At 45.5% G+C, this 15,693-nt stretch overlaps 1 protein-coding gene across 1 annotated transcript in view; it reads right to left on the reverse strand.

Annotated features, from left to right (window-relative positions):
* LOC148027204 (alpha/beta-Hydrolases superfamily protein) overlaps window positions 1-15,693 on the reverse strand; it is a 171,701-nt gene that overhangs the window by 124,001 nt on the left and 32,007 nt on the right. Inside the window, exons 2-4 of the mRNA XM_087691744.1 lie at window positions 11,520-11,704; window positions 11,289-11,393; window positions 11,142-11,213 (exon numbers count right to left, since the gene is read on the reverse strand). Coding sequence (XP_087547870.1) covers window positions 11,142-11,213; window positions 11,289-11,393; window positions 11,520-11,704 — 362 coding nt within the window. The remainder of the gene's footprint in view (window positions 1-11,141; window positions 11,214-11,288; window positions 11,394-11,519; window positions 11,705-15,693) is intronic.

A 15,693-nucleotide genomic window follows, 5' to 3' on the forward strand; every position in this document is an offset into this window, starting at 1 on the left:
GTCTAGACCCATGGCATCAAGAGGGCAGCCCATCTCAGCCATAAACCTTCCAGCGAACAGCTGTCAACTCACACTGTGTCTGTCACAGACACGCACAGTCTGGTCTCGTACAGGGCAAGGCTGACCCTGTGTAGAGTAGGCGCAGGCTGAGCACATGCAGAACAGGCACAGAGATGTTGCAGGAAGCAGGGCAAGGTGGTCGCAGTGACGAAACAAGGGCAGAACGTCACCTACCTGACATGTACTGGCTGCGACAGGATGTTTGGCGGCTGCTGCAGATGAGCAAGGCCTGTGCGTAGCAGGTAGATAAGCAAACGCCGATGACAAGCAGCACAGGTCCCCCAGGCCAGCAAGGCAAGCAGGAGATCAACGCATTGGTGGATGAGCAAGATGCCGGCAGGATACATGGTGGCACACAGGCGCAAGAGTCCTAGAGCAGGACCCCTCTCTTTTTTCATGAAGAAAATTGAATTAAGTAGTAAATATTTACATGAGACCATCAGGTCAACATTCTCTCTGTATCTCTTACATTCTATTACATCAGACCATCAGGTCAGCATACTCAATCTCTCTCACACTGTCTCTGTAGAAATTTACAAGATGCGAGCAAGCTCTCAGAACAACCTATTACATAACCAATTCTAATAAATCAAATAGAAAGAACAGCTGGAGTAGAGCGAGCAATCGCTAGCCAGGGAGTAGCAATGTCCGGAAGGACCAAGTCAGCTGACATCATAGAAGTGATTTGTCATAACACCAATCCACGCACACGGGCCACATGCCCATGGATGCCCGATGCCGAATCAAAAATAAAGGCATTGCGAGTACGCCATATGTGCCACAGGGCTGTCCATCTAAGAAAATGGAATAGGCAGGAACAATCTGAAGACAAAGATGGCATAGAGGACATATTTCCCATAATCCACGAACGAACTCGTATGCGGTGCTAGGTCATCGAGAACCACACACGGGAAATGAAATTCCAGATCTGTCGCGCAAAGGGGCAAGAGACAAAGAGGTGAAGCAATGTCTCATCACATGTGGTTCAAAAAACATAGCGCCCTGCAAAGATCTTTCGGGCATAGAGCACTTCTCCCATTGGAAGACCCCCAATGAGCAACCTCCACATGAACACTTTACCCTGATATGGAACCTTAGACTTCCAAAGCTGGATAAATCTATCCTGCCACTTCTTTTTGCTATCCCTGAGATGCCAGAACTTATTAAACTTCCCCGTGACCCATCTTTTAGCTTCCACCATCTAATGATATATCTGATTCACTGACCTTTTCTGAAAGTCATCAAGAAGCACAAACTTCCAATCACGCCATGGATGCAATCGCTGTAACGCAGGCAAAGGAGAGAACCTCTGAAGACAGTCTTGTATTCACAACCAAATGTCCCTGTATCCACGAGGCACCCTAAAGTACTAACAAATACGCCTAAAAGAATAAAGGCGGGCTGCCTAGGAATAACCCCATCACAGACTGTCTTCAACCCTAACCTAGCCATCCGATTAAACTTATCTCGCTGCAAATCTTTGTGTGGCCAATCCAACAACCTTGAGGAAGCCAGTATTTCTCCTTGCATCAAATTTTCCTCCTTATGAATATCCGGAGGACGCCAAACAACAAAATGAAGCATCTCCTACCAGGAAGCAATTAAATGAGAAAGGAGAAAAGACTGGGAGACCTTTATGGGCCTCGTAGAATTAAGCGCATGCCACCAGGAAGCATGAATAATCGTGCTTCCATGAGAGATGCTAGTCTTTTCTATGAAGAATTTGGCAATATCTAACCAAGGATGACACTGAATACATAGACGCTGCAAAAAGGACCCCTCTCTCTCTTTTTTTTTTCGTAAATCTCTCTCTCTCTCTCTCTCTCTCTCTCTCTCTCTCTCTCTCTCTCTCTCTCGTTGTGACTACAATTATACTATATGCTCAAGTCTCATGGGCCACTTTCGGCTTTTGTAGATGTTAATCTCTTTTTTTCTATAAATGTTGATGTTAATCGCTCTCCCTCCCTCCCTCTCTTTTTTTTTTTCGTAAAAGGTAATTGTACTAATTACGAAAAAAATGTACAAGTTTACATGATTACAAGATACACGAGGGCCCTAAGCCAACGTGCGTAAAATCCCAGTACTAGGCCATGAAAAAGTTACACAAGTCATGGCAAAGACCCAGAGGAAATTGCCATATGCCAGGGAAGCAAGTCCTCCCGAGGGAGCAAGTCCGCATGCCGAATGAGATCTATCTGCCAATGCAAGAGACCTTTAAGCCGGGCAATGTGTCTCGGTACATTAGAGGCCGAATCAAAAAGAAAGGCATTCCAAGTGGTCCAAATGTGCCAGCATCCCCAGTATCTGAAAAAGTGAAATAAGATCTTCATATGCAACTGTGGCAGTGTGGGGTATTTTGGGCGCACAAAAACCCAATTGAAAGGGGTTAGTGAGGACCCCACCACTGCGCGCCAAACCTGTGACAAGAGCGACCAGATATTCTTGGCAAGCGGACAAGAAATAAATCGATGTCGGGCCGATTCCACAGTAGTGGTACAGAAGAAACAATTGCCATTCGAGATTCGACGCTTGGAAAGGGCCGAGGCAAGAGGAAGACCACCAATCATCACCCGCCAAAGAAAGACCTTACATTTGAAAGGTGTCTTATTCAACCAGCCCTCCATCACAGTTGCCTTCCACCATGACAGAGATTTCCGCAATCCCCATACAGTATTAGCTTTCACACCCAGCCATTGATGATCTTTAATCAGAAGATGATACACCTGATTAGCAAAGGCCTTTTCCAGACTCAACTGGCCTGCAAGGTCCCAGTCCTGCCAAGGACGATCCACAGCCAAGGCAAGAAAGGGTTGCCTGCCCCGAAGCACTGACAAAAGCTGTTCCCATAAATCACGGTATCTGCGCGGGATTCTGAAAAGTCTCCTGGCAGTACGAAACGATGCGAAGATATTACAACTGGCAAGGGTGGCATCCACAACTGAAGTCCCACCCAAACGGCCCATGCGGTTAAATCTTGGTCTGAGCTCATGTTTGTCTTCCCACGAAAGTAATCTCGAGACTGCCAACAATTCCAGTTGAAAGGAGTTAGTATGCAAGCGGTCCCCCACTGGATGCCAACGCGCCTTTTGGAGCACCACTTTCCAGGAGCCAACCAAATGCAATAACAGAGAGGAGGAGGGACTGGAAAACCGAGAGTCTGCATTAAGGACATGCCACCAGGAGCATCGAAGTCGTGTATTACCATGCCAAAGCCCGCTGTCCTCAAGAAAATAACGGGCTATAATGGTCCACAGGTGATGATCCACACACACAGCGCGAAAAAGAGATCAACGAAGAGCCAGCATATGAGTTTCAGCATCCAAAATAGCTCCACCACCCAGGCGTTTGGGGGTACATGTATGTAACCATGAAATCCACGAAATACCTGCGTGCAATGAATCCTTCTTCCATAACATGAAACGAATGGGGCGAGTGAGAGCCTTCAAAGTAGTAGGAGTCCACGGCAGCAATGGCAAGAAATATGTGAGCATTGGCAACATAATTGTCTGAGCCACTTTGAGGCGGACATGGAATGGCCACGCTTGCGACTTCCAATACATAAACTTAGCTGCCAGTTTCTATGAAATCCACTCCAGTAGTTCCTTTGGCCGAACATCAACCCCCAATGGGTATCCAAGATGCCTGACAATGGAGCCACGGGGAACAACCTGACCCTACCAGCCCAATGACTGTAAATCAGACTCCATGCAACTAAGAATGGCTGATTTGAAGGCATTGATGCGAAGACCAGAAGCATGACTAAAGAGCATCCAAACATCTAATGCCTTGCAAATGTTGTCCTTGTCTACACGCAAAATCATAAAGCTATCATCAGCCAGAGATTGGCTAATGAAGTGTTGTCCCAAAGGAAGAGACAATCCGGCCAGCTAAGCAGAAGCTGCCATTGAAGATAACATTGAAAAAACCGGGTGGGTCGCCAGGGCAAAGAAGAGAGGACTCAAAGGGCAACCTTGTCTCACCGAGCGTGCAAGGACAAATGGCTCTGTAACCCCACCATTGAGCATAACGCGCGAAGAAGCCGCAACACTAATGGTGTAGATCAATCAGGACATCCGAGTACCAAAACCCATAGCAGACATAAGTTCTGCAATGAAAGACCAGTCTAAATAGTCAAAAGCCTTTTCCAGATCCAATTGAATCAATACCACTTCCTGACTGGAGTGCCTTGCATAGTCAATAGCCATTTGCACATTTAAGATATTATGCAGAATGTTGCGGTCCTTAATGAAACCATATTGAAGAGGATGCACAATAGCTGGAAGGTGCTTGTGAAGTCGATTCGCCAGCACTTTGGAAAAGATTTTATACATTGAACCCATCAAAGAAATTGGTCTCCAGTGTTGCAACGTTGACGGCGAAGGAACCTTTGGAAGCAGTTTGATAAGGCCTTCTTTCCATGAGGAAGGCATGACCCCTGTTTCCCAAACCTGCTGAAACACAGCCGCCAATGGCTTCACCAGTTGGGTGGCCGAGCTCTCAAAGAATTTACTGGTGAGACCATCCCAACCAGGGCTTTTATCCTTAGGCAGGTGTAACAAAACATCCATCCATAACCTCCTCCTCACAAATATCTGCCTCCAAAGTAGCTTGCATATCAAGTGGAACCTGCTGGCGGACCAAATCATAGAAGATTGAGCGTGCATGCGTAACCTGGTCAAAAGGCGACGGAGAAGAACTAAGAAGATCCAGAAAATAATTCCTGCACATATTGACAATGGTCTGCGGATCAGTGACCATGCGACCTTTTGAATCCTGGAGTCTAGTCATATTTCTCAAGCAGGAGAAGCATGCAAGGCGCGAAAAAACTTATGAGTCTGACAAGCACTATCTTGCAATGTGTCAGTCAAGTTGTGCAGTTTGGCCTGCTGATAAGATTTCAACTGAAATACTTGAATAAGATCAGCCAAATGCATCGCCAGTGACAGCCGAAATTCATCATCTGGGGTGTCCACGAGCAGCGAACGAACCAAAGCCAGTAAGTCCTCTGTTGCGTGTCGGCGCCGCCGACAAATAGAGGCATGATGGATCCCATACTGCCGAGCAACCCGCTGCACATTAGAGAGCATCCGTGCAAAGGAAGCCAAGCCCTCAGAAGCGAAGTCCAATAAAAACCTCTCAATCAATTGTTGCATATAGCCCTGAAAGATTGGATGCTTCAAATAAGACGAGTTGAAACGTAAAGGGAGTCTATCCAACAACTGCATAAAAGGTGCAATAGGTTGTGCAAGCATCTCAAGCTGGAGAGGGAAATGGTCCGACAAGGCATATTGCTGCAAGACTTTCATTTCCAGCATCTCGAGAAGAAAATCACCCCCCTGCATGATATACATTCGGTCCAGCCAGGTAGTTGCATATTGTGCAGAATGAAAAGTAAACCCTGAAGAAGAAGGGTGGAGCCAAGACCAAAGATCTTGCTTAAGTACCTAAAGAGCAAAGGCATTCCACACCCGACTTTCCGGAGCATCCATCACCGAATGCCCTGAAGTGGACTCAGAAGAGTCAACACACATATTGAAATCTCCCATCAAAAAACCCCTTCTGCCAAGTGACATAGAGCTCTGCAAAGTCTTCCAAAGATCCCGTCGGGATACAGGGTCATTCGGAGCATAGAGGCCTAGCAACCATAAGATCTCTCCTTCAAATAAAACTTCGATTACCACAAAGCGGCCCTGTACATCATTTTTAATAAGAACAGGCTGGTATTTCTCATGGACAATCATAAGCACGCCAGAATAGTGCATAGCATGTGTCCCTGCATAAAACAGGCGAAACCCATGGCAATCCACAACTTTTCCTGCTTCACCGTGACTCTTGTGCTCAACCGCACACAAGATATCCCACTGGTTCTCATGCAAGACATTCCACATGGCATGTTGCTTATGATGAGAACAAATGCCTCGCACATTCCACGTGGCTATCTTCATATATCTTCAAAAAAAGAGAATCAAGAACGAGGTACCTGTTGCCTCGATTTCACCTTTTCCACGAGAACGTCCAGGACACCTTCATCCAGAAAATCAGCTAACACTGCAAAAGAATTCTGGTGGCCCGCTTCAGAGATAGATGGAATATCCACTGCCTTGGGAGTGGAACGGGGATAACGACGATCCCAAGGTATAATCACATTACCTCTAGTATCAAACGCCAGCTTAGCACGTGGGCCCTTTGGACCTTATGTATATACTTTCCTTGTAGACTGATTACGTGGGGCAGAAGGAACCATAGTACGCGCAGCGTGCTGTGAAGAGAACATTTCTTTCCTGCGCATATATGTGCACACGGAATCCTGTGAAACATTAGGCCCAGAATCCGCCAGGCCTGCATCCAACTTTTTACCTTTTTTGGGACGTGCCTCTAGCCAGTCATTGCTATGGAAATCCAAACCCAAGACCTGTTGTTTACCTTTATCCAAAACATTAGGTGGCTGGGGGGCCACCTGTGCCGGAGCATCAAGCACCATGTCATCCATAGGCAGCACAACATGTGCATCATCTGAAGACGGTTGCCTCTCTGGGCATTCGGCCATAAAATGCCCCAATTTTCCACACGAAAAGCAATGTCCTGCAAAGTTACCCCATTTCAAGCGAAAGTGCAAAGGATGCATGCCAGAGCAATTGGGGCGAAGCCACGCAGGCCTTTTCCTGGCCGTGTCCCATAATATACATAAACGGTTTCGATTCATGGCCCTTAGGCTTGGGGGAACCAGCACCGTTCCCACAACTGCCATCGCATCCTTTAACAATGGCCAGTAGACCGCTGGACAATTTTCCACTTCAACCCACACCGGGCATTCACGTTGAAGCAAGCGTTGAAAGTCTGCCATAGGGCGCCATGGCACAACATGGACCAAGCGGCGATCAAAGAACAATGGCAATTTGGACAGGAGCTCAGCCCGATGCTTCTCTGATTTCAGCAACACCTCATAAAAGCCACGGGATCCAAGAAAGATCTCCTCAACACACTCCCCTTGTAATAAATGGTGCAGCCACTGGCGAATATGGAAAAGCATTGGGATCCTGCCAGCGAAGAAGAGTATAACCGCACAGTCATAAAACACCGAAAAAGATCACAAGACAATTTTCGGGTCCACCGTGGCTTCCAACACTTCATCAGTTCCGGAGTTAGAAAAAGCTTCGTGATTATGCTGGACATAATCGCCAAGCAGAGTATTGGCAAATTCCAGCAAATGCTCCCAGTCAATCGCCTGCGAATCCACAGAATCAGAGGCAACCTACGCATAGGAACGTTCCTGAGGACCCATTGTCTCGTCGGAAGTATGCTTGGAGCGTTTGCCCACAAGCGGCAGGTCAGAACCAGAAGGCATCTCCTCCGTGCAAGGAACCATATCCTCCAGCTCCTCTGTATCAGAATCCGGACCAACGGCTGCCACCATCTGGTCAATAAAAGCCATATCCAGGCCAGCCATACTACTATCCTCTCTCTCTGTCTCTCACTCTCTTGCTCTCGCACTGTCGCTAGAGAACGCGTGGGGCTGGGTGCAACCCTTACCCGTGCAGATGCAGGAGGGCAAAACGCGTGGGGCTGCGCACAACCCTAACTGCACAGGTGCAGGTGCGGGCACATGGCGGCAGGGCGGCAGCAACGGTCACAGGGCACAGGTCTGTCAGGGCGCGCAGCCAAGGGCGACATCGCAGGTCCGCAGGGCAGGGCAGCCAGGGTGCGCAGCCAACGTCACAGGTCAGCAGGGCAGGGCAGGGCAGGTGCAGGCGCTCGGGTTTGCGGGCGGGTTCAGCAGGGCGGGGCACACTCCGGGCCAGGCGGGCGCACTGACACAGGGAATCGCGGGGCAGGTCGTTGTGCAGACGCAGGGACCGCCGGACAGGAAAAACGGCACAGTCTTGCGCGTGGGGGCTCGCAGAAGGTCAGGTCGATGTCGGGCAGGGTTCAGGCACACAGGGCAGGGCTGTGCAGGTCAGGGCTCCGCGCAGGGCAGGGATCCGCCATCATCCCGTCACTCTCTCCAAGCGCCTTCTCTCTCTCTCTCTCTCTCTCTCTCTCTCTCTCTCTCTCTCTCTCTCTCTCTCAGGATGAGAGTGCTTCCTGAGTAGTTCCACATTGTATCTAGCTTAAACATCATTTTGTACTCATCAGCTATGTATTGTTTACAATTTACTATTTAGTTTACTGTTTCCATTTAGTTAGTCATAGCATTAGATGACAGCTATTTTGGGACTTGGAAAATTCCCCGACTTTTCAAATGTAACATTTTGGTCTCATATGCTGATTTGGACTTTGATAGATGTTAATATAACTTTTTTCTTTCTGTCTCTAAATTGCTAGATGGAACTACTACAATGGCATTGACACGCCATCCACAAGTCGGAGGGGTCATAGCAAATCAGGTAGTCACACTTTGCAGAGCACAACACCCACCACCCCATTGCCATGCTCAGCATCCTAATCTCAACAGATAGGAGCCATCATCACTCAACATTGGGGATGAGTACCTCCTCTTAGTGGACTCACTATCTTGGATCACCCCATGATAGACATTCTCGCCCCGAGGAGAGTACAACATTTTAAGAAAGGCCTATTGATAACTTTTTTTTGGCACATGATAGTAGTCTACGGTAGCAAAATGGTAATCCTAAGTAATTAAAACATAAAAAAATAACCAAGGCCTGATAAGCTAAAACATGTGCAGAACAAAGCAAGCAAGCAGCCCTTAGGAATAAACATTTGTATAGTTAGTTATTTTCATTTCATTTTCCTTGTTAACCTCTTGTCGAGATAACAAGGTCACATAAACTCACTTCTTTGTATCATAGACCATCCTAACTTTTAAGCAAAAAGATTTTTAGAGAGGGAAAGTAAGATGCAAATATATCTTACTTTCTTTCTTTCTCTTTCTTTCTTTCTTGCTCGCTCATCCACCCAAATCAATCCTTAGAGATCACATGCACTATCTATATGCTATTCATATAATCCAGGTACATCAACTTGCTATCTAAAAGTACAGTGATTGAAGGACATGAACGTGTTATCTAAAGAGTGGTTCTTCCTTGGACTCAATATATCATCAAGCAAACTTGTTTGGCACAAGTTTGTTTCATAACCTGTCCAAACTGAAGAATTTGCCCCGACTCATCCAATTAGTCACAGTAGTGGAGGAATTCTAACGAGTATCTTTCAAAATTCCTGCCTTTCTATTTTATCCTGATGAGTGATTCTTCCTGGGACTCAAAATATCATCAAGCAAACTTGTTTTGGCACAAGTTTGTTTAATAACTCCTCCATAACTCCTCCAAACTCTGGAATTTGCCCCAACTCATCCAATTAAGCACAGTAGTGGAGGAATTCTAATGAGTATCTTCCAAAAATCATGCCTTTCTATTTTATTCTGATGGAACTGCTTCCAGCTTATCAACTTATTGCAAATCTTCAAAAATCAACCAATTTATTGGATGCTGACATAATTCTTCAATATGAAGACTTATAAAACCTGTTGGAAAGCTTAGCATAGCAGCTCCCTTTCCCTTTTGTTTTTTCATGCTGTCAACAGAGCACATGTGACATCACAGAATTTTCCCTTTGAACATCAGAAGACAGGTGGTTTCAGCAACATAACCCATCAGAAATGTTCTCAAACCATGGGTTCATATTTGGCCAAATTGCTGGACAATAAGAGGGCTCTAAATGGTCAGTTTGATGGTCTAAAAGTGGGGCATAATGATCTGGCAGACCTTCTGGGTTACTTAATGAGTTGGCTTACCTTGTAACTTCAAATTTTTGGCTCTTTATAGCCACTCATGGTCCAAAACTTCAGTCAGCCAACTTCGGTTATCAGTTTCAGTCACCTCAGTCAAGCACTCCTGTACTCACATTGTGACTGTTTCCAAGTCAGTGTAAATAGTTTCGGCATCAACCCTTGCCCTTCCACTCTCTCAGACTCCTTCCTAGTATGTGTGCACATCGCACTGTTTGGGTTTTGGGGTGGGGTGGGGTGTTTTTGGGGGGCACAGGCAGGTTGTGTGTGTGTGTGTGTGTGTGTGTGTGTGTGCGTGTGTGTGTGTGTGTGTTTTTTTTTTTTTGGGGGGGGGGGGGGGGGGGGGGGGGGTTATTGAGATATATGCAGGCTGAAAAGTTGAAAAGGGAAGGATCTTTATGGAATCAAGACACTATGAATACTTCATGCTTCCCTTGCTAGTAAGAACTCTGCCAACACCCATATTGAGTATACCTAGTACATACGTAGAAACACAAAATATATTATTATCATTGTACTCTATGTAGGTGACATGTTTATGCCTGGAAATGATCAACATAAAACCATTTATCAAAAGCTTTTAAAAAGTAGCATTAGTGTACATGATTAATAAGTAAAGAACCAAGGACTTGTAAAAATAATGACAACCCAAAACAAAAAAAATTCTACATATAATCTAGAATAACAAAAGGCTGTTGATATTTGGAACTTGACCTATAAGGCAAGTCCTGCATCAGTATCATTAGTATCTGCATACCATAGATAATAAGTACAGAATAGAAATACTTGTACAAAAGAATTAGTAGACTATCCAACAGCTTTCTACAATATTATAATTCTAACAGGATAGTTTTAGAACAAGTTGTTTCAAACAAGATCTCTCAAGTGGAGTCTTTATCTGTCAAAAAGTAAAATACATTTGTGTATGGATAATTTAAAGAAAAAAGACTCAGTTTTGTCCCCAGATTATCAAAACAACTCCCCAGAATTATACAAAATGTATTTTCTTATGAAACTAAATTAAAAATTCAGTCTCATATTCCAGTATGAAAACAGCCACGGTGATTGACAAAGCTGAGGTAGCAACTTGCTTAACAGTGGTCAGAAACATTAGCATGGCTAGGTGATTTCACAATGAAGTCCATTACAGGTTTGTATGACTTAATCTTCTAAACTACACCAACCATTACAAAGAAAAATCACATTCAACACAATGGTGATATAACCAGTTGAGCAACCTCTCAGGGGCAGCAAAATTAAAACAATATAACATTTCTCTGCCTTTTAACTACCACAAAAGAGCTGATCTAATGTCAAAGTGAAAAGTACTTACCCTGAGTTGGTTCTCCAGTGAGAAGAATGGACACTATTTCATTCACCGGCTCCTTGTCCTTTTGTCGGTGATCTGTTATTTAATAGTTACTCCACACAGACAATGTCTTGAAGACTAGCAAGTGCTGTGTAAACAACAAACACATACCCTCTCTTACTGCAATGTATCGGTTACGTGTTCTATCAACAATCCCATCTGCATAACGAACTAATGGACCCCCATAATCTGGAGTCAAAGGTACTGGCGAATCATCTGGGAACATGTGTGGAACAAAAGCATTAGATTCTCAAATGTAGTGTATTAATCTCACCAATGCTTTTCAAATCTACTGGTAAGCATCGCATTTGACCTTTGCCCAACAGCATGAACGAACCTCACCAGATTCTATAGACTGCAGGTACAGCCTTTGATCTTTGTAATTGGAGAATATGATTATATCATCATCAACTGTAAAGGCTCCACCACCATACTCGTGAACCAAAGTCCTTACATTAAGTCCCGGTGGTGTTATGTCCTTAAATCCATGACTGACTTCATTGCACAAGTGAACTAAGACTCCACGCCTGCATACAGGAAACAACTTGAAAAAATAACGCCTCTTAATAACACACTGCAACCCACCATCTTTCACCATACAAGTTGTGTGATTGTTGGACATGCACATAATAAGTCAATGTCCTTGAACACAAATATACAATGGGAACACACACTGCAGTAAAAACATCCAACTTTAATTGGCTCATTTCGAGCAAAGATAGAGCATGACTCACAAGCAGTCCCCCTTGCCTGAGGAAGTAGCCCCCCTGCCTGAAGCAGGCCACCTGCCTGAGGAATGCGTGGAGACTTCTAAAAGAGCTGATGCGATGCCCCAAAACTTGCACAGCCTTGACACCTCTGTCACTGAGCTCTGCCACCTGCCTTACTTGGTCGCCATCAGCTTTCACCTCCCTCACCTGGTCACCTTTGCCTCCACCCTACCTAGTCGCCCCCCCCAATTACCCGACCGCTTTCAGTGTTACCTGGCCACCATCAGCCTGGTCAACACTCCCCCCCTTTACCTGGTCACCATCAGCCTTCACCTCCCTGCACACCTACAGCACCTGCCTGCCGTCTTCCTGCAAACCACCACCACTGGCAGCACATTACCTCAATGAACCTGGCCCAACAGGCTGCTCCATTAGCCCCATGTAGCTATCTCATCCTCCCACCCCAACCTTCAACCCAAGGTGCTCCCTTCTGTCCAAGCCGCTCTTCATACACTCCATACATGGGCATGTCTTCAGTTTCTTCATCCACCCTAGCAGCTTTCATCTGATCTATCTCCCGTACTTCAGCACAGCCCCTTCAGGCACCCGATTCACCACAATAGAGCTCAATATGGTCGTCGAGATACCACCGATACCTCAAACACATGGAGGTAGCGAGTGGCACAAGATTGCAATCAGTCCTCCATCACCACCAAGGGGCTCCAGTGCAATCCTTGGCACTTCTACAGCCAATGCTTTCCTGCTGATTCGCTTCAGTCCAAACACAGAGCTTGCACTTCGGGACAAAGTGATGGCCCTCAAGATTGTGAGAGTGTGCAACAGAAGAAGGAACTCGAACACAAAGAAAGAAGACAGCAGGAAGATGAAGGAAGAAAGAAATCTGCACTAACTGGAATAAATGCTGAATAAAAACAGATGGACTGATCAATGCCTGCATGCAGCCCGAGGCGTCCATGAGGGCACCAGATCTGGCCTGAAATGATGACAGCAGCAGCAGCACTACAGACGGAGGAGTGTGCCTGCAGTTGGAGGAGCAGCCTGAAAAAGAAGTGATCTGCCCCAGCCAGCTAGCTTGCTAGAAATAGCAAGAAATGACCAAAACTGGCCAACCTGACACTGGCCGATGGCTGCATAAAAAATGCAGAAACTAATACAGCTGACATGGCCAAAAACCTGGGGGACAGCAGGGCAATGTCTGACAGAGTGATCTAGGCTGGGGAATGCTGAAAATGCTCACAGAACTTGAGAAATGCACACTAAAATGCCAAAGCTCCCATGTCTCCGTCGGACTCTGATAGGAGCTCACAACTAGGAGATGACAGACTGACAACACTAAAAGTCCCACCGCAAACTCAAAATCCATGATCCACTCTCCAACATAGTGGTACCGAACCTCAATGTGCTTTGTGTGAGCATGAAACACAAGGTTCTTTGTTAGATCAAGGGCACTCTAGTTGTCCACACGTAGCTCCATAGATCCTATTTGTGGAAAGCCAATCTCCACCAACAAACGATGGAGCCAAACTGCCTCCATAGCTGTAGAACAAAGGGCACAATACTCAGCCTTTGTAGATGAAAGAGCCACAGTAGGCTGCTTCTTACTACTCCAAGAGATAGCTTCCGATCCAAGGGAGAAGGCATAACCAGTAGTGGACCTCCATGAGTCCACATCACCTGCCCAATCAAAGTCACTCCATCTTGAAAGAGTGGCTCCCTCTCCATACATAATCATGTAGGATCGAGTCTCCCATAGGTAGCACAGAACGCACAAGGCGGCTTGCCAATGAGCCTAAGTAGGAATCTTCATGAAAGAAAACTACAAAGCCACCACAACAGAGATGTTCATGTGGATCACCTAGATCAAAGAGCCAACAAGGCACCTATAACGGGTAGCATCACTAAGGGGATCACCCACTGCCAAAAGCTTAGACTTTGGGTCCATGGGATATGAAATAGGCCGACACTCGAGCATACCAAACTCCAAAAGAAGCTTGGATATGTACCTGTGCTGCGAAAATATGCAATGTGCCATCCAATAGACCTCCAATCCAAGGAAAAAGTGTAGGATCCCAAGATCCATCATGTCAAACTCCTTGCCCAATATCTGTCAAGTACGGTCAACCTCCAATGGGTTGCTCCCTGTAATGATGAGGTCATCAACATACAAGATGACCAAGATGCACATGTCCTCTGCAGCCTTGTAATAAAGGTTGGGGTCATGATTTGATCAATGGAAACCACTATCCAAGAGGAAGAATTGATTAATCTGCTGATACCAAGCCCGAGGAGCTTGCTTCATGCCATAAAAGACCTTCCACAATCTGTAAACATGATCCTCCTTCCCCTACACAAGAAAACCAAGAGGTTGTGAGACATAAATCTCCTCCTCCAAGATGCTATTCACAAAGACTTAATTCATTTCCATCTAATAAATGGGCCAATTGTGATGGGCGGCCAAAGCCAAAATAGCTCGAATAGTGGACATCTAAGCTATCAATGCAAAAGTCTCAAAATAATCCAAACTTGCCCTCTAAGAAAATCCATTGGCAACAAGTCGTGCCTTATGCTTGTCCAAGGTCCCATCTGCAAGATATGTGGTCTTGAAGACCCACTTCACATCAATCACCTTCCACTTCTTTGGACAAGAAACCAACTCCCAAGTTTGGTTCCACTCGATAGAATTGAGCTCAGTTTGCATAGCACTATGCTAAACATCCTATCCAAGAGTTGTGAGAGGCTGAGAGGATCGAAGCTCAGCTGAGAGTGCAATAGACAATGTGGAGAGTGAAGCACAACACCCAATGAAATAGACCAAAAGAGTGTAACTTGAAAGTACAAAGTACAACCCTTAAACCTTAGGGTTGTAGGGGGTGTTCACATCCAAATACAATCAGTGCCCGTAAGTGTGTAACATAAGCACATACGAAAGAAGAGAATAAGTCTAGGGGGAAAAACCTCTCGTATCGAGAGTAAAAAGTGCCCCACTGTCCTACAAATCACCGACACTCCTCTGTGAGCGTAGGCGTGAGTGAAACCCAACAAACACCCTTGGAGTGAGAGTGATCAAAAGTACAAGGATCATCCACCACCAAAGGAGATCAAATTTAAAGCATTGCGAAATGCTTCAAACTTGTCACGAGGAAGAGCTTTGGTGAAGATGTCTGCCACATTACTGGTGGTAGGACAATAGACAAGGCTGATATCACCTGCATGTAGCCTTTCTCTGACAAAGTGATAATGCATCTCAATGTGTTTCGTCCGTGCATGGAACACTAGGTTCCGTGCCACTGCAATGGCACTTTGACTGTCAGTGAACAAAGGAGTAGGCTCCATAACGGATACATCTAGATCAGCTAGCAAGCCTCTAATCTATACACATTCAACTATGGTAGTGAAAGCTGCCTTGTATTCAGCTTCACATGACGATAGAATCAAATTCGGCTTGCATTGCTGCCATCCAATGCACATTATGTTGTGCATCCTCAAAACATTTAGGCTCCTCACCATCAATTGTACTTGCTGCTATAACAAACTCCATGGTATGTGCAGTATCATGCTTCAATTTGATTCTTAATGATAGAATCAAATTCAGCTTGCATTGCTGCCATCCAATGCACATTATGTTGTGCATCCTCAAAACATTCAGGCTCCTCAACATCAACTGTACTTGCTGCCATAACAAACTCCATGGTATGTGCAGTATCATGCATACGAGCTTACCTTCTAGTACGGCAGCCATGGGTGCATCCAAATGACTATCTTTCATAGTCTATAAGTACCATCTA

This window comes from Lygodium microphyllum, chromosome 13 (genome assembly GCF_053477565.2).
Source record: "Lygodium microphyllum isolate KBCC chromosome 13, Lygodium_microphyllum_v1.1.10, whole genome shotgun sequence".
NCBI lineage: Eukaryota > Viridiplantae > Streptophyta > Polypodiopsida > Schizaeales > Lygodiaceae > Lygodium > Lygodium microphyllum.